Source organism: Molothrus aeneus, chromosome 9 (assembly GCF_037042795.1).
Source record: "Molothrus aeneus isolate 106 chromosome 9, BPBGC_Maene_1.0, whole genome shotgun sequence".
NCBI classification, from domain to species: Eukaryota; Metazoa; Chordata; class Aves; order Passeriformes; family Icteridae; genus Molothrus; species Molothrus aeneus.
Genome location: NC_089654.1, coordinates 17,468,212 through 17,495,660, shown reverse-complemented (window position 1 = coordinate 17,495,660; position 27,449 = coordinate 17,468,212). Strand labels below are relative to the sequence as shown.

Genomic DNA, 27,449 nt, shown 5'->3' with positions numbered 1-27,449 from the left:
GCTCCTTTTCCTAGCAAAGGAACTAGCACAAGAATAGGCTCTGACCAGGATTTTGCTTTGCCTCCAAACAGATTGGAAAAAGAACAGATTTTCCTTGTAATTCTGGTTCAGAGTAGAAAACAAGAAAGAGGCTAAACACAGCAATAGGTGATGGTTATGTCTGTAAACAAGTTCAAGATTGGCTCCAACCTACTCCCATTGCTCCCAAGGCTGAAGTTTCACCCACCTTTGTGCATGATGTGCCTGCAATCCTGAAGGGGCTTTAGCACAAGCAAACAATCATTATGCAGTGGATTCTGTGCATGTGCACTCATCTGCATGTGCACAAGGTACCAGGGAAATCTGGGAATCTGCCTGATTGGTTGTAAGACTGAATAGAGCCACAGCTTGCTTTTCTTCTTTGGTATTTCTGTTTTATGTTATCATGAGATTGTTTGATTTACATACAACACTGCTATTCCAAACTCCTGTGGACTTGTATTCAATATCACATTGTCTTGGAATAATTTTATTTCTTCACTACTGTCAATTGCCTTCATTTACTTGTGAGCTCTGTGACACTCAGTGTCTTTCTTTAACACTAAGTTCCTTGAATCAAATGATCACACATGCATCTTTGCTTTCATTTGAAAACATTTTTTTGAGAATAAAGAAAATGTCATCTTGACACACCCAACAGACACAGATATTTAAATGGGAGAAAAGTGTACTTCTTCAGTTCTTTAAAATTCTCTTAAGAGCTATGCCTACAGATTTCTTCACTTATGTCTCACCAATTCCAAAGACTGTCTAAAAATAACTTTAGTATAAAATACTTCAGAAATGCTACGGAATTAATCTTCTATTCCTCAAGTAAATATGAATCTCAATTTTCAAACAAACACAATAAATTACAAGATTTGTAATAAAACAGACATGATGAGACTAACAGAGACCACACAGACTGTACTGCACTTTTATCTTATCTCAAAACCACATGGAACAGGTCTGACCACATACATGATGGTGACTCTTTTAGGTCAAGTATATAAGTAGGGCAAAGGATGGCCATAAATATTGCAAATACATTTGAAGAGGAAGCCTTTAAAAGTTTGTTCTAGTTCATCTCTCAGTGACTTCGGTGCAACATCCATAAACCTTCATTTTTGACTTACTGGGAAAGATATGTATTTCACTTCTCTTGGAAACTGTGGTACTCAACACCTTAGTCAGGTAAATAAGCCCAACCCTTAATTTCAAACCTGTGCTGTGATATATGTGCACTGGAGCTACCAAAGAAGCTCAGACATGGACAGAACTGTGATGCCTGTGATGGATTGAGTTACCATATCACCTTCCTTTACTCCCAGAGAGGGGGAAAGGCTCATCTCCTTGCAAAGGTAAATAGATACATAACACCTAAGCACATCAAGGTGAGAATAAACCCTCATGTAAAACACCAATTATAAAAAAGAAGGCTTTTTAAAAGACCAAGCCCTTTCCACAAGTTGTAAAATGTAATCATTAAGCAAGAAAATCTACTTATTTTTATTAAATCAATGAAATCTTTTTTGTATTCATATTTAATCTAAAATAAAAGAAGGCCAAATCCATTTTCAGTCGTGGTATTAGAGGCCAAATAAATGTATCCTGTAGGCAGAATGACCCCCTGCCCACCCCATTTGCAACTCAGCCGTGGCTGTTGGCCGCGCAGCGCGTTGCTGAGCGTGCTGTGGAGGGAGATTTCCGCATGGGAAGGCCGTGCCATTTCCTCAGAGCACTCACAGGACAAGAAGAAAGCCTGTCTGTAAGATCCCATAAACAAACTCTTGTGACATGCCTTTATGATGCAGCCCCAGGGAATACATTAAAAACACACAGCAGACAAGCTCAGAGTTGCTGGAACAGCTGAAGATAACCCTTGCCCTTGCTGGTGTGGCTGCTCCTGCAGCTAACCACCCTCTAACCACCCCTCCCCATTCCTGCACTGCTCTGCATCTTTGTGGACCTGTGCTGACAGCCTAAGGGCCGGGACAAGGGATTACCACCACAGAAAAGTTGCATTTCCCCTTGCAAACAAAACTCTCTCAACACAGGACAGGTCACCTGGCAAGCAAGAGAAGAGCTTAATGGTATTGTACAAAATGATACCAATACAATTGGGAGCAGGAACCTTCTGTACTTGGCAGCCAGTTCCTGCAGCAGTAAAAAATAGCTGGAAAGCGGAAGCCCCTAGCAGAGCAGTAAATGTCATCACAGCAGTTTCTACAGGTGCTTCCCTGCCCTGCACCAACAAGATACGGACAGTGCCTTTGCCTCGGGGATTTATGTGGTGTATTGCACCAAAAATGTGGTGTATTGACCAAAATGCAATGGTCAAACTGCCCATGAATACATGAAATTAGCAAGGAACAATATACTGCTTCTCATTTGGAGCTAAAGCAGTCTCCTGGAAAAGGGTGCAATGCAGCCTGTGCCTTCCAAATGGTAACTCCCCCAGAGCCAACAGAGCTCCAATATCAAGGCCCAGTTTGGCCCAGCATCTCCAGCAGCAGGGGTGAGCCACATTAATATCATGCCAATTGTAAAATCTTACTCAAGATCTTACAACAAGCAACATTATTTTATAGTAAATTGGATTCCCGATATTGACATAAATTGCAATCTAATTGGGACTTTTTTTCCTAGAAAAAGATTGAAATTAAATGCTGGAAAATCCCCAAAACTATCAGGGGCAATTCTGCACTCACCTGTTGAAATAACAAGTAACCACTGCCCCAGCAATGACCATTTGCTGACAGGCAAGAATGAATTCACTAGTCCAGATAAGGCCAACGAAATGATACCATGCCATGTAGCAAATTCCAGACACAGCTCTGTATTCTACTTGTCCTCCTGAAGTGGCCTGTGCAGTACCTGAAGTTGGGATTACACCACTGTGTTATTATAACATATCAGACAAGGCGGGAGAGGAGAAAGGGGGACAGGGACAAAGAAGGACATGGAAGTGCTTCTGTGCATGTTCTCTTAACTTCTCTTCAGTAAAGTTACAAAAAAATTAATTCGATGCTATTTAATTCTGTCCATTCTAACAAAGTTAGAGAAACAACATCTTATAATTCAACTTGGATTTTGAAAAAGAAAATCTCACAAAAAGCAAAAGATTGTGTTTGAATTGGGATTGAGACACAGCTACCAATAAAGGAAAAAGGAAAGCTACATATTAGTAAAGATATCTGAGAAGACATTACTCTAGACTTGAGTAATCAAATAGTTCAGAAGTAAATGAAATCTTGACGTCCATTATTCAAATTTGAAATAAATGCATAGTTATGAAATGCTTTAGGGTTTTTTTGTAAGAAGCAGAAGAGAAAGACTACAGAAAAATATTAAGGATACATAACATACTGTTGCAGCAAAACAAAACAAATATTTTAACTGCTATTACTAATCAGAACCATGGCCATTAGTCTTCTGTTCTCTATAATTTGCAATCTTTGTGCAAAATACAGGCAGATACATCTAGGCTCTCTAGGAGGCAAAAAAGCAGACATGGTATGGTAGTACATGCTCCAATGCTACTACTGTATCTAGGAGCATGGATAAATTAACTTATCCAAGCTAAAAACATTCCTTCCACTTCTGTTACGAACAAAGAATGTATTTCATATTCATAGATGGCTGTTCACAAAAGGTGGGGTCAATTCAGATTCCTCAACCATCAGACCTTTTTTCTGTGCAATCCTGTTTGTGGCACTTGACTCTGAAGGGTAGTCAGGGGATAATGGCATTAGGACAATTTGACTCTAGTAAAAGGTCTCTAGGTTCCTAACATGCTATGTTTTTTTTTATTTTACCAAGCCTTAAGTCTACTAACCTTAAAGAGAAACATGTTCACCAAATAAAACAATCTCTGGAGGTGAGTAGTTTCTTATTCCAACTCCATGAAAGAAATAAAAAAGTGAGACAGAATTGGCTATTACTGCTCAAACAGCAGTATAACTTAAGCTTTAATACTTCATGTATTCATTTTGTGGACTTGGCAGTGTTAGGTTTACAGCTGGACTTGATGATCTTAAAGGTTTTTTCCAAGCTAATTGATTCTATGACTCTGTGTTCTCTTACAGGACAACACACCACATTCAAATTCAAAACCGCCACATATACAAAGCTATCTAGGAAATGGTTCCTTTCTAGCCTGTTTTTCTACAGCCACAGACTTCTTACTCAGAATAACTAAAAGTAGAAACAGTAAAGATTTGTTTCAGCAATACCATCAGGTTTAGACAAGCTTTTTTTAAGTTTTCAGAAGCAGCCTTTGAGTCTGTAAATAAAGAAAAATATCCATCTACCCCATAGTAGCACTGCAACATTATTTTAAAGTTCTTTGAAAGATAAAAAAAATGCTACATGGGTACATAAATACAGATATATGTTCTAGATTTATTTTTTTTTCTGAGAGGTTAACAATATTGGCTGAACAGGCAAGCTCTCTCCAGTGCTGTTTGGTTGGTCATTCATAGAAACAATGTAGTGCTTCCAATATATTCAAATGAATTTTAAGTCTGTGAAGTGCAAGATATTTGATGGTTTGAAAAAGCTACTACTCAGATCTCTTCTCACAAACTCTCCCTCATTCCTCCCCATCCAGTGCCTTGCTGGTTTTAAGTTTGCAAAAGTGAGGGTTTTTTAAGGTGAGTTTTTGAGGATATAATAATTTACTTAAGTCATTAAAATAAGTGAGGCACCATATAATTATGAATTCAAGAGATTTTTCGTTTCCCATATTTCTTCCAGAGGCTCTCAACTGCCTTCTCCTGCAGCACACAACTAGCTAAATACACTCATTATCCAGAGCCTACAGCCTTCACTAAGGGAACTCAGGCAAACAAGATGTCAGTGACACACAAGGTGTCCTGCTTCTTCATTTTCGTGCAAAGACATTACACCATTTGGTAGCAGAATTAAGGACATTTTCCACCATATAATTCTCCTGAACATTTCTTTTTCCAAAATAGACCTGTTCAGGCTTTGTTTCAGTACTGTTGTCATGAAGACTGATAAATGTTCATATGGCAAGCTAATCCTGTTTGCTTTTTACCAGCCTACTTAAATAACCACCTGCAGTAATAATAGTAATGGCTTTGTCTTTCCTGGACAACCTTGTACCTGTACATGTGCACAGTGCTGTGCTCAGCTGCACAGAAATCAGGCAGAGCCATCTGTGATTTCACCTTTGATCACTTTGCTGATCAGATAAGGTAAACTAGGTTTGTTATTTCACAAAAATCTGTTTAATGATATAAACATCTCTGTCCGATTTCCTGTCTTCTGGGCCTACCAGACATGCCTGATTTTGTCAGCAGAACTACATGCAAGGTTATTTTTCTACATCAGTATCTCAGATAAACTTTAAAGCTGTCCTAGATAACCTGTCAAGAAAAGTGTATGCCATTTCCCTCATCATTCTACTATGATCTATCTGTTCATACAAACTAAACTTTTTCAACACAGCCCTGAAATACAGTTCAATCTGTCAACAGAATGTTTTTCTCCAAGGACACAATAATGAATCCTCCCTGTGTACCATACACTCTTAGCGATGACATTAACAACTCAGTAAAGAACTGAACTCCCTACATCTGAACCACCAAATCTGGAAGCCTTTGATCAGAACAAGTGTTGATCTGCTGCCAATACTTCAAAAGAAGTGATGTTAACAATGCAAACAGGCCAAGTGTTGCAGCAGAAGGCAGGAGAATTTCCCCTGGGACTCGCAGCACTGCCCTGGCAGCCAGCAGAGCCGGGCAATGGGACACCAGTCAAGTGCTGGCTGTGTGTGGCACCTTCAGCAGCATTTTGGGACTGCCACACTTAGGTCAGACGTCCTCCTTCAGCAGCTGCTGCTCTGAGGCTTTGCTGATGCCTGCAGCAACAGGCTGCTGTAAGAGACAAAAAATTCCTAGGAAGTCTAATCCAGCAATTTCCTTATCACAAACAAAGAGCCACTGACAAGAAAATACTGAGAGCCTGTTTATCAGTTCCTGTTAACATGAAAATATGCTGTGCCACTCCCACTGTGAGGAAAGGTTCTGGAATCATACACTGAATCTTAGTGCTTCCTGCAACACAATCTATTGTGTTATCTTATTTTGTGCTTTTTCATGTAAAGGTACTTACAAGTAAGCTACCTGACTGTAATTGGAATGTCAAGGCCCCTGCAGGAAATACATTTTTATTGCTCATTTTGCTGTTGTGCAGCTTTATGTGGCAGTTCTGCTGCTCACTTGCTTGTAGGATGCACCTATATTACACAAAAAAATCACACCACCTTCTCCTCCTACATTCACACTATTTACACCATGCAGACCTCAGCTCCTGCACTCTGGAAAGCTGAAACACATTCTCTGCTGTGCCACATGGCTACTTCAGTTCTGCAGTGAAATACCCACAAATTAGCAAACAATAAAACTCAATAACTCTAAGACATATCAGCTTTTCCAAAGAACAGCTGAATTCCATTCCTAGCCAGCTAATGGTTCTAACTGGTGCCACTGTGCTACCTAAAGTCTCATGAAGTCTTGGCATTTCTCCTAGTTTTGTAGGTCTGGAATTCACTCAGTCTCTGCTGCTCTTACAGATTCTGAATTACCAAGGTACTTAGGCAGGTGCCTACCCTAAAATGCATAAGTAGTCCCACTGATTTTAATAGGATTATCCATGTGTTTCAAATTAGTCATGTGCATAAGTACCTTTCAAGTGCAGGCTATAGCCTTCTATAGCCCCCAAGAAGTTAGGATTTTTTTCTCACAGTAACACTAACTTTTGGAGGAGATGTAAATAAGGTGCCTGCATGGTCGCATAATGATCAGGTGTGCCACAGCTGAAGCAAGGATCAAGTGCTCCAGAACTGTTAAGATGCAGAGACACCATAAATATCATATAACTAGTGCAGATTCAAAGAAAATGTTAAGAACAGGTGCAGCACAGCAGCAAGCCAATTTAATTTACCCATCTCTCTGTATTAGACAAAAAGACTAGTGTGTTTTTAAACATTTCATTTTTTCAGCTTTCTTGGTATATTTGCATTTAAAATACAGCCTGCACAGCCCCAGAAAACATATTTGTGAGAAGAAAATGTCAAAGTGTCAAACCCAAGAAAATCACCACCTGTATTTTACAAGCTGAATCCTAGACAGGCAACTATTTGTCAATGAAGAAAACAAATTGCTATGTAAGAGAAAGCATATCTTCAGAGATCTTCAGAGAAGTACTCTCAAGTGGTGCAAAAAGTTCCCAAAACTCAAAATAAAAAGAAACGTCTTCCACTTACAGGACAATTGTAGAAAACTAACAAATAATACCAAGGTGTCCTGTCAGTGCATTATTAACCATGCACTTGTCATTACAGGATGTGTGGGTCTGTCATCGTAGAACAGCAGAACGACCCCAGCTTATCTGATGGTGAGCTGCTCTAACAGGCAGCATTTCAGAGCACTCACATTTGGGTTGAAAATTTGAGCGACAACCTAACGGAATATTCTCAGTACCAGATCTCGTTTAGCGCTCGTCGCCCAAGATTTGAATTACGAAGCACATCAGAGGTAGAGTAAGGGACTGGAAATCCTAACAGCAATCCTGCTGACACGGAGCTGCCCGTGTGCTCAGCCCGCGGGCCGGCTCAGCCGCTGCATTGGCCATTGGAGCGGGCCGGGTCAGGCGCTGCGCCCCGGAGCACGGCGGGCTCAGGCGCTGTGTTCCGGAGCACGGCGGGCTCAGGCGCTGTGTTCCGGAGCACGGCGGGCTCAGGCGCTGTGTTCCGGAGCACGGCGGGCTCAGGCGCTGTGTTCCGGAGCACGGCGGGCTCAGGCGCTGCGCCCCGGAGCACGGCGGGCTCAGGCGCTGCGTTCCGGAGCACGGCGGGCTCAGGCGCTGCGTTCCGGAGCACGGCGGGCTCAGGCGCTGCGCCCCGGAGCACGGCGGGCTCAGCCGCTGCGTTCCGGAGCACGGCGGGCTCAGCCGCTGTGTCCCGGGGCCGAGCCGCCCTTTTGTCCCCCCGGTTCTCCGGATCCGCTCTCCCGCCGGGCGGGCCTGAGGCGCTCCCCGCGGGCTGCGGCGCCCCCTGGCGGGCACGGGCGCTGCTGCTGCGAGCACAGCGAGCGTCCGACGGCCCCAAAGGGCCGGACCCAGCGCCCAAGCCACGCACGGACACAGCCCGCACAGAGCGGCGCCTTCCCACCTGCACTCATGATCGGGCTTTAACTGAGACGTGATTTGGGTTATTTATAAAATGCACACGTGCTCTTAGAGACATTAACATGCTTCTAACAGGAAGATCTTATAAGGACTGACACCTGCACTAAAAATACCCGGCCAGAACACCTCTGTCAAAACATATGTTTTACTAGGTTGCTCATAAAAGCAATATATTTACCTTCCCTTCGTATGCTAAATCTGAGAAAAGTAATTTCTTTCAAAACTGAAACTTTATCATCACTGTGCTGTGCAGTAAATTTGTGCTGTCCTCTGTATTGTTTGCATCACTTGCTGAAAAGATCAGCATTTCTTTTAAGCTAGAAAGAAGACAAAACATAAAATACCTTTGAGCTGCACAATGAATGTAACAGCAGGTAAAAAAAATAAAAGAATTAAAAAATAAAAAAAATTAAAAATTAAAATAAAATAAAATAAAATAAAATAACTCAGCTGTGTAACAATGCTAGCCCACATTTTGTATGCCAACACCAAGAGGTCCACATTTAAGAAGAGAATTTAGGAAATGGATAGCACTCAGTCAGAAACATGTAAAGCATATGCTTACCTGCAGTTCCTAAGCTAAGCAGTACAGCAACCCAAAATATCCAGAAGACAATGAGAATCAGAAAAGTCCAGAGTGGCTGGAACAGGAGGAAAGGAATTCTGCCAATGATTTTGCCAACAATTCGAAAGAGTTGTACAGAGAAAGGAAGCCTCTTTCTTAGTACAAATATAAGGGAGAGCAGAACAACCTGTTTCAGGAAAGAAAAAGACAAATTGTTAGGGGTTTTACCTCAAGAAAATTATCAGAGTTGTCAAACGTGAGATCAGAGGATACAGATTTCCCAAAGACATGAAAACAAAGCAATTCATACAATCTTATTACACATTCGAAAGTCCTTCCAAGACACTGCCTATGTTCTCAAAGAGCTTGTGGACTAAAATTTATATTCCTACAATAGTCCTTGCTGGTTTTTTTAACAAAATAGCATCCATAAGACATTAATTGATCTAATGGATACTGTCTGTTTTGCTTTATAGCAAACATAAACATACATTACACACTGCACATTGCTTTCACATACCCTGCATGTCATGAACTTTTAAACTTTCTTTCTACTCAGGTCAGTTTGCCACTGTTCACTTTCACAATGGTAGGAGAACCAGTCCTTTCCTGCAGTCCACAACCCAACTAGTTTCTGAGCTATGTATGTATAGGAACAAAGAAGACATAAAATGAAAACTTTTTAAATAAATTATCGTCTTCCCAAAGTAAAAAACCCAACCCACCAATAACAAAACCCCAAGTCAAAAATCCCACAAAGTCCCCAATTCTTTGTATGTGACAAAGCACTATGAACAGCAATTATAAGGGAGGTTGGAATCTTTAAAGCAATAAATACAAGCAGTGGCAGTTCCTTCACTAGTGTTCTTGCCTGCTCTGGAAAGAAGCCACCAGCTCTGAAGAGAAGCATAACCTGCAGCAGTGGCTGTTCCCACAGTTCTGCAAACAACAGTCAGTTGTACTGGAACACACAAGCATTCAAAGAAACTTTTTCTTACCTTTTTAGAATCAGCAGATGTAATAAGGTCATAACTTATAGAGGATATTAAAAAAAATCTGGTCTGTGACACATTTATATTTGTCACTGTAAATTGTCAGACTGTTCATATCTGGCAAATTCCATATGGATCTTACTCATCTCTAAGACAACAGGACAACTGCTTTGACAAATCTCATGAAGTACAAATTGACTGTACCATCAAATTAAAAAATGGCTCCTTTTAACATTGCAACATTGGAGTGAAAAAACTCTCTTCAAAAGTTGCAAGTCACACTCAGATTTTCTGTTGTAAAACAAGGTCAGTGAGAGAAAAACAGAATTTAACCCCATAACATGAGGTCTAGACAATGCTGCCTGCGTTTCAGTGCCCCTTTCATTGTCTCAAAGAGCTGCCACCCCTTTCTCCTGCTGACAGGGTGGGATGAATCCACAGATCTCGTGTCCATACTCAACCAGTGCCCCTGTGCATATTCAACATGATTCTCCAGTGAGCTGATGCAGCAGAAAATGGGCATGGAACACAATTCTGGCATTTTTACACCAACAACACTGACACAGTTTGTACAGTTTTGAAGTATGACAAGGCTGAAAAACAAGTTTCGCAATGAATATATAAAATTATTTTTGTAGTTTTGATGGGGGCCTAAAAATCTATTTGGAACTAGGGATCTTTAAAGTCCCTTCCAACTCAAACCATTCTGTTATTTTATGATTATATGTGAATGAATATAAGAAGATCTTAGAATTTACTCTCATTTTCCAATTTGAAAAGAATTAGGAATTATTTTTATTGTTGCAGAACCACTGTGGTTCAAGTTTTCAAGACACAGCCTCTGCCATTGCTTAGGGCAAAATGCTACTTACAGTGATGATTGTTGAGAAGATGGCATATCCAAGTAGGAACTTTACATTTTCCTTCTCTGTTTCCAGTTCAGTGCTGGGGTCATTCCTGTAGTCGTAATGGAGCCACCAGAGCACACCTGACACAACTGAGCAGAGCAGAGCAGCGTGAGGGTGGGCAGGGCACGCTGCTGCTGGCAGGATGATGCCTGCCCACCTTCCCTTCCCAGTGTCCTGCCCTCCTAACCATCCCCCAGGGCTCAGGAATACTGCCAGTCACCAAAGTGAGGCACAGGATCAGTGAGCACAGAGAAGCTTCCAGTAATGGCCTGTCAGACTGAGGTAAAACCGCAGCAGAACATTTGGATTTCCTGCAGTCATCCCGAAGCTCAGGCATGTAATTTCATTGTGGAGATCCAAAGCTAACTTTCATGGAATGACAAGCTTTAGCCAGACACATTCCTATGGTTCTCCCCTCCTAAAGCAGGCAGTGTAAGAGTTCACTAAGCATTCTTTGAAACAGTAGCATTTTCATAACTGCATTCATCTGCCAAAAGAAATGTTGTTTCTAGGCATCTATAAAAACAATAAACATCACCATCATCCTAACACTCAGCAGCTGGAACAGCACAGCCAGACCTTGGCACCAAACGGCAAGCAGGCCTCAGCTTGGAAATGACTGTGGTAAGCTGAAGGTTACTGAGGATGGCCATGGAAATAAAGGATAGCTGTTTGTTCAGCTGCTAATCCTTCAATACAGTGAAACAGTAAATATACTTACACAACAACCCAAACACAACCAGTGCAATCAGAGTATGGATGAAGAGGGTCTGAATGAATCTGAAGGCTAAAACCAGTATCAAAGAAAAGGCTGAAAAATACATAAAGTTTGAGTGTTACAACCCTTTTAATTTTAAATATAAATTTAAGGTTCTTGTAGAATTTTAGCTTTTATTTTTAAACAGTAATCTTAATAGCAACAGCATTTAATAAAGCTGGCAACCTTTTTAACATTTAAAGCACACAGTTACCTCTAACTTAAATAATAAGAAACTTATAGCTGATATATTTCACTACAGAAAATACTAGCTTTTTAATAACATCTTATGTAAGACTTAAGTTCAAGTATTCATGCTGATGTAATCTTTTTCTTCAACAATTTCTTACAGTCCTCCAAAATGAGGTATTTAACCATGTCATGGACCACAGAATCTGATAGAGATCTGCATTTCACCAGTCTATTAAATCTCTCCTGATAAAATCTGATCACCCTTCCTTAAAAAATAACTGTGCCCAGAAAATATGAAAAAAGTCTACTTTTGAATTAAACATATAGACTTACAAGAAACACTTTAACCTTTTAATTGAATATCATTATCCACTTTTTATTTATAACCTTACCTAGTGCAAGGACACTCAGTCCTATCACAGTATCTCTTCCTGCCAATATTCCACTCAGAATTCGGTGAAAAACATCCATTTCATTAACCATACTTATGAGGACAGATGCATATTTGGAATAGCATTCAGGATTTTGTGGAACACAGCGATTAAATAATGGAAAGGATTTACTGAAAGGTTGAAAACAAAAGTGGTAAAAAATATTAATTACTGGACAAACAGTTTAAAATCCACAGAGATCCATCCTGCCATTTCCACAGAGAGCATTCTGTTATAAAGAGTAGTTTTGTGTATAATCTGCAGAATAAGCTCCTTAACAGTGTCATGCCTGTATCACTGTACCAGAACAGATCCATTCAAGATCAGCCTGAGAAAAGAAATTAACAACTCTCTCATTAACTATCAGCATCAGCACATAGCTCCTACTCCCATTCTAGTCTGGCTTCACCTGCTTTGCTCCAATGTATTTATGTAAAAACAAAGTTCATGCTAACATAGCTGTAACCTATGCTGTTGTAGATAATTCTAGATCAAAACCACTTTGTATTGCTTTTATGATATTTACGCATTCTAAAAGCCGCACCAAAACAATGTTTGCAAGGCACAATTAATGGCACCAAATATTTATACAAAATTATTTGGCACTCCTAGCCAAGCTTCTTGCATATATTTATTGTCCCACTTTGGCAGTGCTGCCCTACAACAGCCAATGGCAAAATCATACCTGAAAAGGAGAGGTTTTGTTATCAACAGCTAAAAAAATCACTACCCATCTTTGCTTCTACCATGTAATATTACTGTGCAAGATGAATAACTTTGCTGATTTCCTTGACAAACCAAAAAAAGGCCTAGAAATTTGAGGAAATAAGTGAAACAGGCCATATTTTTTCATCAATTTACACGCTGTCCTTTGATCCACTGTATGTAGTGTTTTTACATGTCTCCTGCTCTCTTCTTTTCATTTTGTTCTATTTTCTGCTGTTCAGAGCAGATTAATTAGCTCTGCAAACACAGAGATTCCAATTCTCTGCTGTATTTTCATGACACGGTGGAACTTAAAATCACAGGTTTAAGAATTTTGACTTACAAATGCCAGATTTTACAAAGACAGCGACATCCACATATCTGTGCTTCAAGCACAGATTTTACAGCGACATCCACATATCTGTGCTTCAAGCACATAAAAATGGCTATAAAATTATTCTGATGGAAATTTCTGGGCTCAGGAGAAGAAGCAAGGCTAAAGACCACATCCTTGGCATTGAGGGAGAAAGCAAAATCTTTGCAGCAGCTAAGCTGTTCCTCATATGGAGTGCTTTTTCCTAATTTGGAAAAGGAAGAGGAATGGAAGGGTAGAGGAATAAAGGGTAGCGGAATGGAAGGAATGCAGTCCTTGTTTGTTCTGTGGGACACTGGCATATTCACAGGCACATAAAAGAACTTGTAAGGATACACAGACAAAAAAATTAACAAAGCAAAACCATCCTGACTGTGAAGCATCAAGCCAAATACAAAATGTGAGAAAGTAACAATCCATAAGAAGCTGTTTGGACTGAAGGAGGTTGTAAAGTACTCAGTCATTCTTACCTTGGTGGAACTGGCAGTGTGGGACACAGCTGAGCTGCCTTTGGATTTACTGTGTAACTGGAAACGTTCAGGCTGTAAACACAAAGGAAAGAACCTAAAAAAAAAAAAAAAAAAGAAATCAGAGAGAGGAAAAAGTAACTTAAGATTAGTAAAAAATTGAGAGAAAAACCACATTAACAGCTAAGTTTTGTTTGCACTTCTGGTTTGATCCTTAGCAGGCCATTTTCATCCCTGATATTCCAGTGGGAATATGAATAGTAAATTAGGTAGTTGAGTAAATCTAAACCAACCTCTGCAGAATCTTTTGCTTTCTCAACTTAACCACAGTTACCACTTATGTTCCTGGAGGGCAGGCACACTCAGGCACATTGTTTGCTCCACAGTGCCATTAATCCTTGCTCACTAGGACTAGAGAAAAACCTGAAAAGATGGAAGCTACAATAGAGCCAGGCCCTCCTGAGTTAGAATAGAATACATCTGTATCCAGAAACCTAACTTGTGCTGGGATCTAGGTGAAATATTTCCAGGTTCTCTGCTCCATTAGACAGCACTCCTGGGAAAGCTATTCAAAATGCAAGACTCCTCTCTGCCTTGACATAAACATGCAAGCAGTTGTAGCTGGAATTTGATGCAATTATGTTTAGTTAGACTGAAAATACTTATATAATCTCACAGGTGTTTACAGCTTCTGCAGATACAAAATTATATCAAACTACCCCAGAATTAAATTAAAACAAATATTGTCAATTTTAATAGCAATCCCTGCCAAATAGAACAGCAAAACAAAAAAAAAAAAAAAAAAAAGGATACTGACCTCCAACAATAATAGCCATTAATATTCATATGGTCTGAAGTTTATATACACTCCATGAAATAAGGCTTAGGCTACAGATTATTTTATTTACATGTTGGACATGAATAAACTGGAGCCTCTTTCACATAACTATTTCTGACTATTTCTGACAGCATTTTCATCTTGAACACCAGAATCAAATAAAATTTCAAGGTGTGTCCTGGTTTTGCTGGGAAGTGAGTGGCTGTGTGGTACTTAGTTGCCAGCAGGGGTTAAACTACAACAAAATGGAATAGCAAACGTAGGGATCTAATGTTTAGAGGGATAAATCCACTTGTGTCTTCATGGAATTAATAATTCCACCGCAGTTTTAATTACATTTAAAGGAACCAGTTGGACAAGAGTCACAAACAACATATGAAGCCTGGTCACCTACAGGCACCCCCACCAAACTTCACTAGTTCATTATCAACAGTTGGTTTTCTGTTACATAATCTCAGCACTGTGCAGGAGTTAATGAACAACTTTCTAATTTGCATAAGAGAGCTATAACATTTCAAGAAACTATGGGTTTGAAATAAAGCAGAAACAAGACATTTTATTTTCTGCTATCATGAACTGTTCAGGAAATTAATGGTAAGATATGACTCCCTAGTGTAAGAGCCATAACAAAAACAAAGTGGAAGCTGCTCAACTGCTCTACAGATACACTGAGGTACTCATATTCCCTGTGGCACACCATTATTCCTTGCAAAACTCTGTAGATCTTCCAAAGAGTTGAGTTGCTGTTGTGGACAACTTGACACGCACAAGGAAAGTGAACTGATTTTGGGGCTTTGTATTTCCAGGCTGCATGAATTCAGAAAGAACACATACCTAGAAAGAAAAAAGATCCTCTTCTCAAAAAACAAGCTTTCTTGGTTTTTCATAAGTTTAAATTCTGAACCTTCTTTTTTAAAGTGCTACAAAGCAAGTGAAACTTTTTCCAAAGGAGTCAGTGGAATGACTGGGAACTTCAATGTGCAACATCCTTAAGTAGAAAGATTTGCCATATAGAATGACTGCCTGTTTGGCTGATGTCTCATTTAAGATCCTCTTTAAGAAGGCAGCTGCATAAAGCATAACAATGCAGCAAATTTTTGAATTCTACCTTAACTTTTTAATTTCAATCACTCTTCTGCACTACTCCCACCTTTTTTGCCTTTCAATACAACTGTGTATAGTTACAGAGATGTATATGACTGACAACTAGAAGATACATATTTTACTAAGTTCTCAAACATTTGATTGATTTATACATTATCTGATGCACTTACTTTTTATTAGTCATGTCCAATCCAGAAAGATTTGCCCCTTCTACAGGAGTGTTCTTCCGACCACATATGTTCCCAAAGCTGTCATATCCAAGCACAAGTCTTTCTGCAGCACCAGCCACCACAGCATAGCCACTTATAAATATCTGTTAAAATATTTTTTTTAAATATGAAAGCATGCTGCCATAGCTTTTCCTTCCTATTCAATAAATATTCCTTTTAGGTCATGCATTTTTGCCTTCCGGTTGCAAACAGTTAAATCTAAAATTCACCCCTCTGCACAAGGCCAGAGCAAGTCACATGGGCAATTTCATAGCCCTAATGCTTCCTTAGAGCTTTCCTTCATCTCTTGTTGAAAGTATATAAATTAAGCAGAATAACAAAGGAGAAGGAAGATAGAGGTCCTGATTAAAATAAGAGGAAAGCATTACTAAGGTGCTGAACACTGTTCCTAGTGATGTTCATGTGTGTCAGTAGGCAAGATCACTCAAATGGTGATTTTTCATGTGCTCACTGCATCTCATGTTACAGGGTGACCTTCAAGACACACTTGGACAATAGAACTGCTGCCATGATGGGCCCTTGAAGCTGCTAGTGAATGTAATCAGAATTGTTTTAAACACAAAATATATTTAAAATGGAGATTACCTGAAATTTCAGGAAGGAGCATCTTTAACACATGTAAAAAATATGTAGAAAGCCATCCTGTGCAGTGTCACTTAGGTAACACTGCCCTGACCTTTTAGTTGTTCTGTTGCGAGATCAAAGTTCCAGTAGATCATCTTCTTGTAAACCCCAAAAGTAGCTAAGTACCTCTGCTGGACAAGTAGCAGCAATTCTCAGTCAAAATGAAACACCTTGTCCAGGAATGCAGCTTAAACCCTCCTGTACATTGTGAGGGCCAAAACAATCCCTGGAAAGAACCTTTGCCAAGGTTCAGCAGCAGCAATTCTTCTGTGAAACTGGTGAAGTCCTGAGTACTGCTTTACCCAAGACTTATCTCTCCATCACTCCAGCTACTGAAGAACTCAGTGATGCAAGCTTCTCCTCTGTCCCATGGGGTGCAAGTCACATTTCACACACACCAAGGACAATCACTAAGCTCTGTGGCTATGTGCCAACTGCTGGCTGCAGCAAAGCTCCCCAGTCCCACATTAACCACTGCTGCTTTGAACGAGTATAGCTGAATATTGGCTGTGCTCGAGACAAATTGCACAGACCAGCACAACTGCCTTCTAACTTCAGCTTTAGAGCCTTTATCTGTGCTTCTACTTTTAGTACTTGTGACTAAAGATTGGATCTGGGTAAAACCACGTCTCATACACAAACATGTACAAATATGCTTCTTTAGTTCTGAGAACAATCTCATTTTTGCTTACAGCAGACTTATTTTGATTTGTCCTTCCAGAGAACAAACAAACAAACTGTGCACACTTACCAAACCAGCCCAGAAAAGACAGAAGAGGAGCAGCCAGAGAATGTCCGTACACTTTCTGTAAACGGCTGGTCTCCATTCCCGTAGTTCATAAACACTATCTCCTGAGTCCTAAATAGAAACAAATAAAAGTTCAAGAAAAGAACAGAACAAACTTCCTGTGAAATTAACTCAAGTCCCAGAGGGCGGAGATTTCAGCAAGCGCGTAACTTCGCCCCTTCAGTGCGGAACACCTGGCAGCTCTGTGCCGTGGCGAGGCGCGCTGTCCCCGCACTGCCGGCTCTGTGCCCCCGCTCCGCGCCCCCCGCACTGCCGGCTCTGTGCCCCCGCTCTGCCGGCTCTGTGCCCCCGCTCTGCCGGCTCTATGCCCCCGCACTGCCGGCTCTGTGCTCCCGCTCCGCGCCCCCCGCACTGCCGGCTCTGTCCCGGGCGCTGTGCCGGCCCGCGCTCACCTGCCGCCGGCCCCCGCTCCGCTCCATGGCCGCGCTGGCCGCGCTGGCCGGGCCGTGCTCCGCGGGGGCGGCGGGCGGGCCCGGGGCGCAGCCGGCTCGGCGGGGCGACGCTGCCCGGGGCTCGGCTCCAGCGGCGCGGGGCCGGGCCGGGCCGGGCGGCGGCACCTCCGGCAGCTCCGCCCGCCGCTGTGGCCGGGCTGTGCCCGGGGCGGCGGGGCCGCTGCGCCGGCAGGAGGGAGGGAGAGAGAGAGCGGCATTCCTGCCCCGGGCGCTCCGCTCCCGGGAGGGGCGCTCGGGGATCCGGCAGCTCCTCCACAGCCGCAGGTTTATACAGGGCCCCCGCCTGGGGTGGGAGGTTTATATTTCCCCCTTCATTAGCTTATTCCTGGGAATAGCTGAAGATTTGTCACTGCCGGCACAGAACGGGGGCTGTTCTGTCTGTAAAGCCCACTGACACCGCGATACCCGGTCGGCTGATCCGGCTGCATTATCAATACACAGCCAGTCATAGATCCTTTTCAGCTTCTCTTTGGCTGTAGTTTGTACAGTTACATCACGCTGACGTGCTGTATTATGCTATACATACTCTCATCTATGTCCATATGCATTTTGAATGCATAGGAATAACCTGCAACAACAGGAATAACACTAAATTAGGTCAATCCATGTAACTCAGATGACTGAGGAATGCGGGAATTATTAGCCACTTTTAATAACATGTTTTCTCTGTGCTGTCCCTGTTGCCGATTTATCTTTATGTTCAGTAAATTCAGCTCAATAATCTAGAGAAAATTACAAATTGGAAGGATGTTAAAAGTATGGTTTTGTCCTCTTCCTGACAGTCAGTGGAACAAATAAATATCGTCTTTAAGAAGTACCACAACATCTGCAATTGAAATAAAATTGAATTAAATGGAAGCTGTTCCGCAAAGCTGTTTAAGAATTGGTCCATCTTGCATAGGAGACAGAGCACTAGGCTAGTCTTTTCTAGAAAAAGAAAGCAAAACAAAGCCAATGTATTCCAGTTCTCTGGAGAAAATGCAGCATGAAACCTTGGTGACAAACTAGCACAGATGGAAGTAAATAGGTAATATTAGAAACGGGGCTTTTATAAAAAGGAGTGAATCTCTGCCCCAGAACACACAATGTTCTGGGGCATACATACATACAAAGTCATACAATGTTTCTGAAATTGACATTTTAACTGTCTTGACAGAACCTGCTAAAATTCTGATTTAAATTTACACACACCTCCACCCCCACCTCCTCCCCCTCCCAAGAAGTGGTTCTGAAGAAACACAGCAGGAAAGAGTTCTAAAAAACTGTCTTACAAAGGATTTATTAACCATTTAGTTTCCAGCCAGCTCATAGTTCTTGTCTTTATCAGCATTTTGTCTTTTAATGCTCATCATTCATCAATTTTGGGGAGTTTTCAGAATTTGGATGAAAATTAAAATAAAATTCTAAAACCGAAGGAGCAGTTTTGTGCTTATAAAACTTAAACAGAGAAAATAGTTTTTCCTTCACTTTGTGCTGTTGCACTTTAAAAATGTGTGGGAAAAGTAATTTTCCCTTCAAATACAAATGTGAAAGTCCACAGGAAACTTAACAGTTTTGTTTTTTTTATAAGATAAGTTAATTTTTTTGTTATATCAAGAAAGCTAACCAAAATTATTAATAACTTTTTAACCTAGACAAAAAGAACTCTGAGACAGGATCATTATCTGATTAAGAAAAAGCATCTTGAAGAACAATGCCAGTAATGAAGGCCTGTATTAGAATCTGATGACTTGCTGTCATCACATGCTAATATTTTGCTGTTGGTCTGGCACTTTTTGAAGGATCCTCTTTAAATTTTGAGTTCCATTCTTACTGTGAATAGTGGAAACCAGCAAATGGAACAAATATTTTTTTAATAAACTCCAGAATCCAGGTAACTGAAGTTCATGTAAAAAACAATGGGAATCAGAAGTAGAGGCCTGATTTTACTGAGCAATATCAATCAAGATTCTTTTATTTCTTCAGCTAGACAGACTAGGAGCAATTATCTTAGAAATGCTAGAAAATAACTCACAATTAGAATAAGATTTTTAAAAATCGTAAATTAAATATTTTAATTGTAATAACTTTTTATCCTGAGTTTCAAACATGATCGAATAAAACATTTTTTCTACTTAGTAGCAGCTGAGTACTTTTATCCTGTGTCACTAGGTGGGGCTCGGCTCCCAGTTTCGAGCTGCAGCTCAGCATTTGAGATGGGTGCACAGAGCCTCACACCACGGTGAGCCAATACTCACAAATGAGGAAGGATCCTCATGCTACAGTTGAAGAAAATACCAGGAAACAAGGCTCAGATTGGATAACAGATTTAAACACCCACATCCAAAGCATAATACCAAAAACTGTCGCTTGTTATTTGTCCAATCTTGCCAAAAATTGCCCAAAAGATTTATTTTGGATTTTCTGTCTTACCACCTTCACAGGATAGAGCCTGGTTTCTGCAGCTGAGTCATTTGAGCACTCTGTGAGGAGCAGGGAGCTTTAGAAGTGATATTTTTGTAGTGCTGAAATAGAAATGAGATGAAAATGAATTCTGGAGAAAGAGTATTGCATTAGAGAACTGGTCCCTCTTTGTGAGCACTAATGACTTGGCCAGAGAGGTGGCCACTGGCTTGTGCTGTTTCTGGTGAGAAGCCCATGTTGGAGCCTTTGGTCTCAGTCCCCTGGTCTACATGGAGAAGATGCTGACTTTATAAAATAAATATCTTCATTTCAATCTTGTATCCAACTACAGCCACTTCCATGGGAGATTGGTATCATGAGGATCCACAGTCACTCATAAGTCTGCACTGATCTCCCAAGAATGTAACATTTCTTGCAAAGGAAAAGAAAATATTTACAGTTTTGGAGTACCCAGGAACTCACAGTGATTTATTTGAATTTTAAGACATTTTTAAATTTTCTAACCATTCAACCTGCTTGGTGTGTTGCAGTGGGGGAACCACAGCAAGGGAGATTAACATTTACTCTTCTGAGACTACTTGTAGTTTTTAAAGGATGTTTTACATGTTACCCATCTTCAGACATGTTTATCAGCAACAGAGATGAGCAGCAGTGTAAATTCATGGGCATTTTTCAACTCTCTGTTTTTCATTAAGTCACATAGAAGATACAGAAAAAATCAAACATGAAATCAAGCTTCGTGACTCCAAGCTTTAATAACAAAGTTCTAGTTATTTCTTATGACTGTAGTTTATTCACTGAGAATGAGTCCTGGTGCTGCCTGCACTTAGGGCTCAACTTTCTCACCAAGAAACTTACCTGATTAAAACCGGAGCAGGAATGTGGACTGGGAGAGGAAGGTGCTAAATGAAAACATGACAGTTCCTTGCTAGACTGGTTAAGTGAGATGACTATCCCTATCTGTATCCCCTTCTGGGTCAGACAAGGAACAGAGACCAATTATTTTAATAACAGGACACGGTAACTGGGAAACTCAGCTTAAAAGCAAACATTTTCTGCCTGATTAGAGAAGGTGCAGCTGAGCATAATTTCCATTGCTCTCAAATGATCTTGCTTATGTACAATAGCTTAGCAGGCAGGCACTGTTCTCTGTAGGTATCTATGCTTGGAAAATCCTGAACTGTAACACCAAGAAACCAAACATAATGCCTCCTATGATGCTCAAGCTGCTACTCAGGTTTGCATTCTAAGTGCAGGTGTTTATGATCTCATCTCTCTTGGACCATTCAGTATGAAATTTCTCATGGCAGGTGCTCAAGATTTTTGAAAAACATCAGCACATATTATTCAGTCACTTTTAAGAATGAAATTAAAGAACCAGACAATATAGTATCCCTTCTTGGATAATAGTAAAGATATTATTACACATTATTTCATCAGAGATTTTTAATGGACAAGAGGAAAGAAATATTTCTAGCTTTTTCTCATATTTGAGAAAATTCATCCATATTTACCCAAACCACTTTGATAAATCATGGTGTATGCTCAGTCAACTTGATGAGCTTCATAGCTAAAGGATCTGTAGTCTGTGCCTGCATGGTGTACCCAGGGCCTGGCTGAGACAGTCTGGGCAGCCCTGAAAGGTGCTTCTGACCTGTCATGGACTTTCACTGTTTCACCTTCACATCAGTGATTGTCCTGATGGAGAGCAGGCACTGCTCCTGAGATAAATATAAAGAAAAAGGAGAACTAGGTATTGCTGCTGAATAGGTTTCTGGAGTTGATAAGGAATACTTTGGTTGATAAGGAAAGCAGGACCTAGCAGGTCTCTGAGAAGGATGAGGGATTCAAAACATCAGTATCATGAAAGCATTTAACCTAAGGCTGTAGACAGTGGGCCATTATGCCTCTGTTGAGCCACAGTAACAGACTGAAAGCCAGGACTGGCTCAGCAAAGGCACCAGAAACAGAAGTGAAATGGAAGTCAAGGACAGTAGGGGAATGGCTGCCAGAGAGAGGAGGTGGAGGGAGGACTGGCGTGCAAGGGACAGCATGCAGGATTTGAGGAAACAGTGGGGCTGGATGTGAGTGAGACTGAGAGATAGTAGGAAATGGCTGAAAAAAGGAGGCCAAGATTGAAAAAAGTAGAACCCTGAGAGCTAAGGGAGGCTAGAACTGGTATGGGGAGGCATAAAACTGGCCAGGTAAGAAAAGGGTAGACAGTGAAAGCTGTGTGGGCATAAACAAGCCATAGCACAAGTCCTGAAGGTACTTAAAAGATTAAGACTGTGGGGAATGATCAAAAGAATCTGGGTCTGCCACCACTCACTTTCACAAGCAGAGTATCCTCCTGTCAGCAAATATCCTCAGTGTTGGCCTGAGAGTGCCAGAGTGCCCTGGCAGACTCAGGCCTGGCTATCAACCCAAAGCTCCCAGTCAGATTTCTGATCAGCCTGCCAGTACTGCCACTGCTCCTCTGGATCCACTGGCAGACTTCTGTCCAAGGCATCTAAAGAGTCCAATCTTTCTGATGACTTGAGGTAGTTTCTTTATGATGCTCCATGCTCACTTTTCTGTTTGCTCATCTGTTTGCTGATCATTTACAGCTGGACTTTCTAAATACTTAGTTGTAAATATAATTAGGAAAATGCACGAAAGATAAAATAAGCAATATTTTTTCTAGTAATTTTTGAGATGTTTTACTTCTCAGCCTTCTCACTTGAATTTAACAAATTAATAACCAAATTAATAATCAAATTCTTCTGGATATTTCTAGTGCATTGAGAAGCTCTATTTTTATTTCAGGACAATGATTATTGAGTAGATTAGCCAGCAGTCTAGAAGAATGGAGTGTACACATCTTACTGCCTCTATAGTTTTAGATTACTGCTGCAAACCACCATCCCTCCTGTGATTTACCAAATATATGAATCATTCAAGGAACGAGTATAATACCACAAAGTTAATTTGTTCCACTTGCCACACAAGCATGCAGACATCTGCACAAAGAGCCCTTTCATTCCTCACAAGCTAGAGCACAGCCTGACCCTAGAAAAGTGTTTGCTGAGTTGAACTTGATAATAAACTTTAGAGGTGACTCATTTCAAGGTCTGAGAACAGAGCAAGAGAATCAATGTTTCAGGATCACATGGAACATTACTTACCAAGCCAGACAAGGCTGGAGCCGTACCTTTGTGGGAAATCAGAATTACAATGTGCCCAGGGTTCTGACTGATGTGGGTAGCAGAAGGTGAAAGAGCTTGAACTGGAACAACTTCTGTGTCTCAGGGCTGTTCATGTCCCTCTCTGGTCTAAAGAGCAGACATGCCAGTACATCTGAGTGTCTCAATACAGAGAACAGACAAGTTACACTGCTCTTCAAAATATCCCCTCAAAAAGCCAGGGAAAGGAATTGCTTGAGTTTCAGAGGAATTGGGAAGTGAAAGCTGTGGATTTGGAAGGTTGGGAAAGGATGGCTTGTTCTGTAAATTATGTAAATGCAAGGAAGGATGGAAGATATTCTTGAGAGCTGCAAAGAGAATGGAATAACCTAGGATAAACCCAAATCAAAGAGTATTGCAAAAGGCTTCAATTGGGACCGCATGGAGTATGCAGAAATATCTGTGACCTGCAGAGTCAGGTTTAGTTCTGAATGAAAACAATGAGATGTTTTTATTAGTTGGGTGGAGACCAGGGAAATGTGGTTTTTATCAACACTAAGATAAGTAGCAGAATCATTGCAACGACTAGAGGGAAGTCTTTTCTGAAAGCACAAGATGCTTCACTGATATTTTAGTTCTTGTAAGGACAATTTACAATAATAGAATCAGCTACTGAGTGTTTGCCAGAGAAAAATAATGGTGTTGTATCCAGAGAGACAGCTTGGACTGTAGGGCTTTCAAAGAGCCGCGAGTGCAGAGGGAGCGGGTGTCCCCATCTCCCACTGGATGTCACTCTCGGGCAGCTCTGTAGCTGCGCTTTGCCGCGGCAGCGCCTTGCAGCTCCTCCTGGCAAACCCAGGTACCGCGCATTGCTCAGCTACACGGTCTGCTAAGAGGCTTCAGCTACACGGTCTGCTAAGTGCCATTTGTTGGAGCTTTTAGTTTTGGACTTTGCGAGCACTGCTTTTCACCGGTCCCTCTAGTGGAAACAGCCTAACTTCATGGATTTATTGCCACTAGATGTTTATTGTACTGAGGTTTGACAGCATGTACAATTCTCTCTGTGTTAATTAGTTGTCTTTTAAAACAAAGCCTGACAATATCTAGTGAGGCTTGGGCAGCAGCATTTCTTATTCTGCTTTTTCTTCCTCAAAATAACACAGGTTGTATTTAGAGAAGGCATTAGGCCATCTAGTTTACTCAAATGTAATACTCCCAACAACAGCACAGGCAACCAGCACAGAATCTACTCAAGTTTTAGATTACTGCTAGTAGTCCATTTGTAGATTTCATTATATTCAGTGCACACTGTGACCAATTGCTTTACATGAGAATAATCATTATTTTAGTCAGGAGTTCCAGGGAAAGGGTGTTCATGGATAATAGTGTGTTTCTGCATAAGTTTCATGCAACTAGACAGGACCTGAAGTTCCATTGCAACACATGTTAAAAGACTTAAATATCTTCATTACCTGAAAAGTGAATGCTGAACACCCTGCTTTGCACAACCTGTTGAGAGCAGGAGGAAAGGTGATTATCTATGTACTTATGCCAGAGGCTCCCTTGTCAAAGAATCATCAATCTGCTCTCCAAACACTGATGTTTGAACAGCACGTCTATAAGATCAGTATGTGGCCAGTCATACTGAGTCAGATAATGGCCCACAGGTGTCTGTTATTTATCTGACATACTCTTTATACTACCTTTGGTTTACCTTCATTTTTTTACAGAGACTTCTCATAAATTACCTGCTCAATTTATGTTTTGTCTTAATCAGTCATGAGAAGAAAAATCAACAGCGAGTGGAATGCAGTAATGGGCCCAGCAGCCACTGGTGGTGTTACAGACTATGAGATGGCATGACTTACATAAACAGTTTATTCATCTCCATTAAAGTGACATTGAATCAGCACTCTCCCAGATGAGTAGCTCTAACTCATAGAAATTCTGCAGTCATTCTTACTAGCACACCTATTTATAGGGTAAGAGTGCAATAGCTGAAATATTTGCTAAGAATTGTGGTCCAGTTCTGCAAAACCTAATTAAATGTGAAATATCTAGAGAAATAATTCCTACTCTATTAAGAATTCTTGGAATCTAATACTATAAACAACTTTTTTGGAGAGAGGAATCCTGAAATCTAACGTTCTTTCAATTTAATTTTTCCCATTATCTGAAAAGATATAGAATAGTGTTACATGTTATATATCAAACTTTCTCACAAAATTTATCCTGCACATGTGCATGAAGTTCAGCTAGGCAGAGCAGCTGGAGTCTAAAATCAGAAGCATGGAGCTCCATGTCATTGGCCAGCCCTACTCTGCTCTCATCCATTGCCTGCTGGTACTTCCAGTACCAATATATAGTTTAATACAATATGTAATCACTTTGTTTCAATGTTTCCATAAATCATTTAACGGGAAAAAAGAAATAGTTTTCCTTTAACAGTAGGAAGATCAATGTCAACTAATCTTGTAGCACTGTCACTAGAGTTAACATTTTTCCATTACTAAGATTAAAGAACTGCATTCTTTTGAGACTTCTTTTCAAGGAACATTTCTGCTTCTGCAATAACAACTCATCACTCTGTTCATAATGCTTGCCATAAGCAATCTTATTGTGTGAAGTGTTTTTGTGGTGTTAGGTAAAATGAGATACAGTCTTACACCGAGACCTGTGTAAAGCAAAATGTACATAAATGTCTAGATATTGTTGCAGTTTTGATTTATTTTAATCTTTGCCCATAAACTGAGGGTTGTTACTCATCTGTTGTGATTAAACCACAGAACAACACTATTCCTAGTCTGTCACATTATGGGTAAAGTCATGGGATAGCTACTGTGCTTTGATTGCATTCATGCAGTAAAAAAGAATTAGCATTCTCCTAGCTGTTCCCAACACTTGTCGTAGTAAGTGTGTATCATTACAGTGGAGAAGACTGTTAGGCAATGTTTGATACAAAAACACTCAATGGAAGGTAAAAACTTCTTTGAGCAGCTATTTGAGGAAGCAAGATTTCGCAGCAAACATTGCGTGCTTAAAAATGGAAAGATATTTTGAAAAAAGGATGTTGACCCTATTTCTAGTGACTAAAATTTGAAGTTGTCAAACTGACATGAGCAATGGCAGTATAACAATTTCCTGTCCACATAACATATTTGCACAACATAATGTTACTGATAACACTAACTAGGAAAGTGCATAACCCAAAGGATGTGGATGTGTCTGGGAATTCCCATGGCCCTTCCTGTGTACCAGTAAAGGAATAAGACAAAACAAACATCTATGGGCTAATCATGCAAACTCTTATTCATAGAGTTTGCTCCTCTTCACCTTGTTGATATGTGGATTTTACGCTTCAGTTTCCCTGTCTTAAGTCAATTAAAAGTAATCCAGCTTTCTGTCAACACTTGGCTCAGAAAATAAATGCCATATAAGAAACTATTTAGAAATGGATTGCTTTGGGTATGTAACTGTTCTAGGAGAGTTAGAGGCAAAAGGTGATTCTGTTTTCTTTTTGGCTTGTCTTTGCATCCATAGAAACCTCTGGGCTGTAGTGGTCTGGCTGGCATAGCTCAAAATGGATTATTTGAAAGCTCACCAGGAGACACCAGAGACCTGCACTCACACTAGGCCTCATATGATTACTCATTTGTAGAAATTTGTTTGCTCATTCTTTCAGGCAGAATTTACACAAGGTTTGGGTTAAATGTAGGGATATGTCCTTTTGATAGTTCACCCTTTCTTCTGTGCCTGACTTTCTGCTGTCCAGCAAGTATTTTCAGCCCTCCCTGCCTCAGTCCTGCCTCTTGCTTGGTAAACTGGCAGCAGCTGTGTTTATCTAATCTCCTAAAGCAACCTCCAATCTATGTATAAAAGCATGCTGGCTTTGCCACACATGGCTTTGTTTATTGAATTAATCTGGTTGTGGTCTGCTGTGCACCACACCCAGTGTAAGGAGAAAAATACATATATTGCATATGAGTTGTAATTTTGATAGTACTCATGTAACAAGAATATTGAAATTTTAAGACTAGTGGCTAGTGTATATTTCCACCTGATTTATTTTTTTAAAATTCAAATATTCCATTTTTACTGTGGTAGTAGTCACCAAAACCAAAGTATTTTTATATTTGATAACGTAATCTTAATAAAAACATTCAACTGTGATATGTTTCCCTCAGGAACCAGCTATCTGCAAAGA

General features: G+C 40.5%; 1 protein-coding gene across 2 annotated transcripts in view; it reads right to left on the bottom strand.

Moving 5' to 3' along the window:
• SLC44A3 (solute carrier family 44 member 3) overlaps positions 1-17,715 on the bottom strand; it is a 35,612-nt gene extending 17,897 nt beyond the window's left edge. The window contains exons 1-10 of one of the 2 annotated variants that reach the window (XM_066556053.1): positions 17,622-17,709; positions 17,173-17,280; positions 15,738-15,880; positions 15,161-15,297; positions 13,629-13,722; positions 12,042-12,211; positions 11,422-11,511; positions 10,665-10,789; positions 8,801-8,987; positions 2,730-2,895 (exon numbers count right to left, since the gene is read on the bottom strand). In XM_066556053.1, the coding sequence (XP_066412150.1) occupies positions 2,730-2,895; positions 8,801-8,987; positions 10,665-10,789; positions 11,422-11,511; positions 12,042-12,211; positions 13,629-13,722; positions 15,161-15,297; positions 15,738-15,880; positions 17,173-17,280; positions 17,622-17,648 (1,247 nt within the window). In that variant the 5' untranslated portion in view covers positions 17,649-17,709. Of the gene's footprint in view, positions 1-2,729; positions 2,896-8,800; positions 8,988-10,664; positions 10,790-11,421; positions 11,512-12,041; positions 12,212-13,628; positions 13,723-15,160; positions 15,298-15,737; positions 15,881-17,172; positions 17,281-17,621 lie in introns of both variants that reach the window. The other variant, XM_066556054.1, reaches the window with a different exon arrangement.
• Between the last annotated feature and the right edge of the window lie 9,734 nt (positions 17,716-27,449).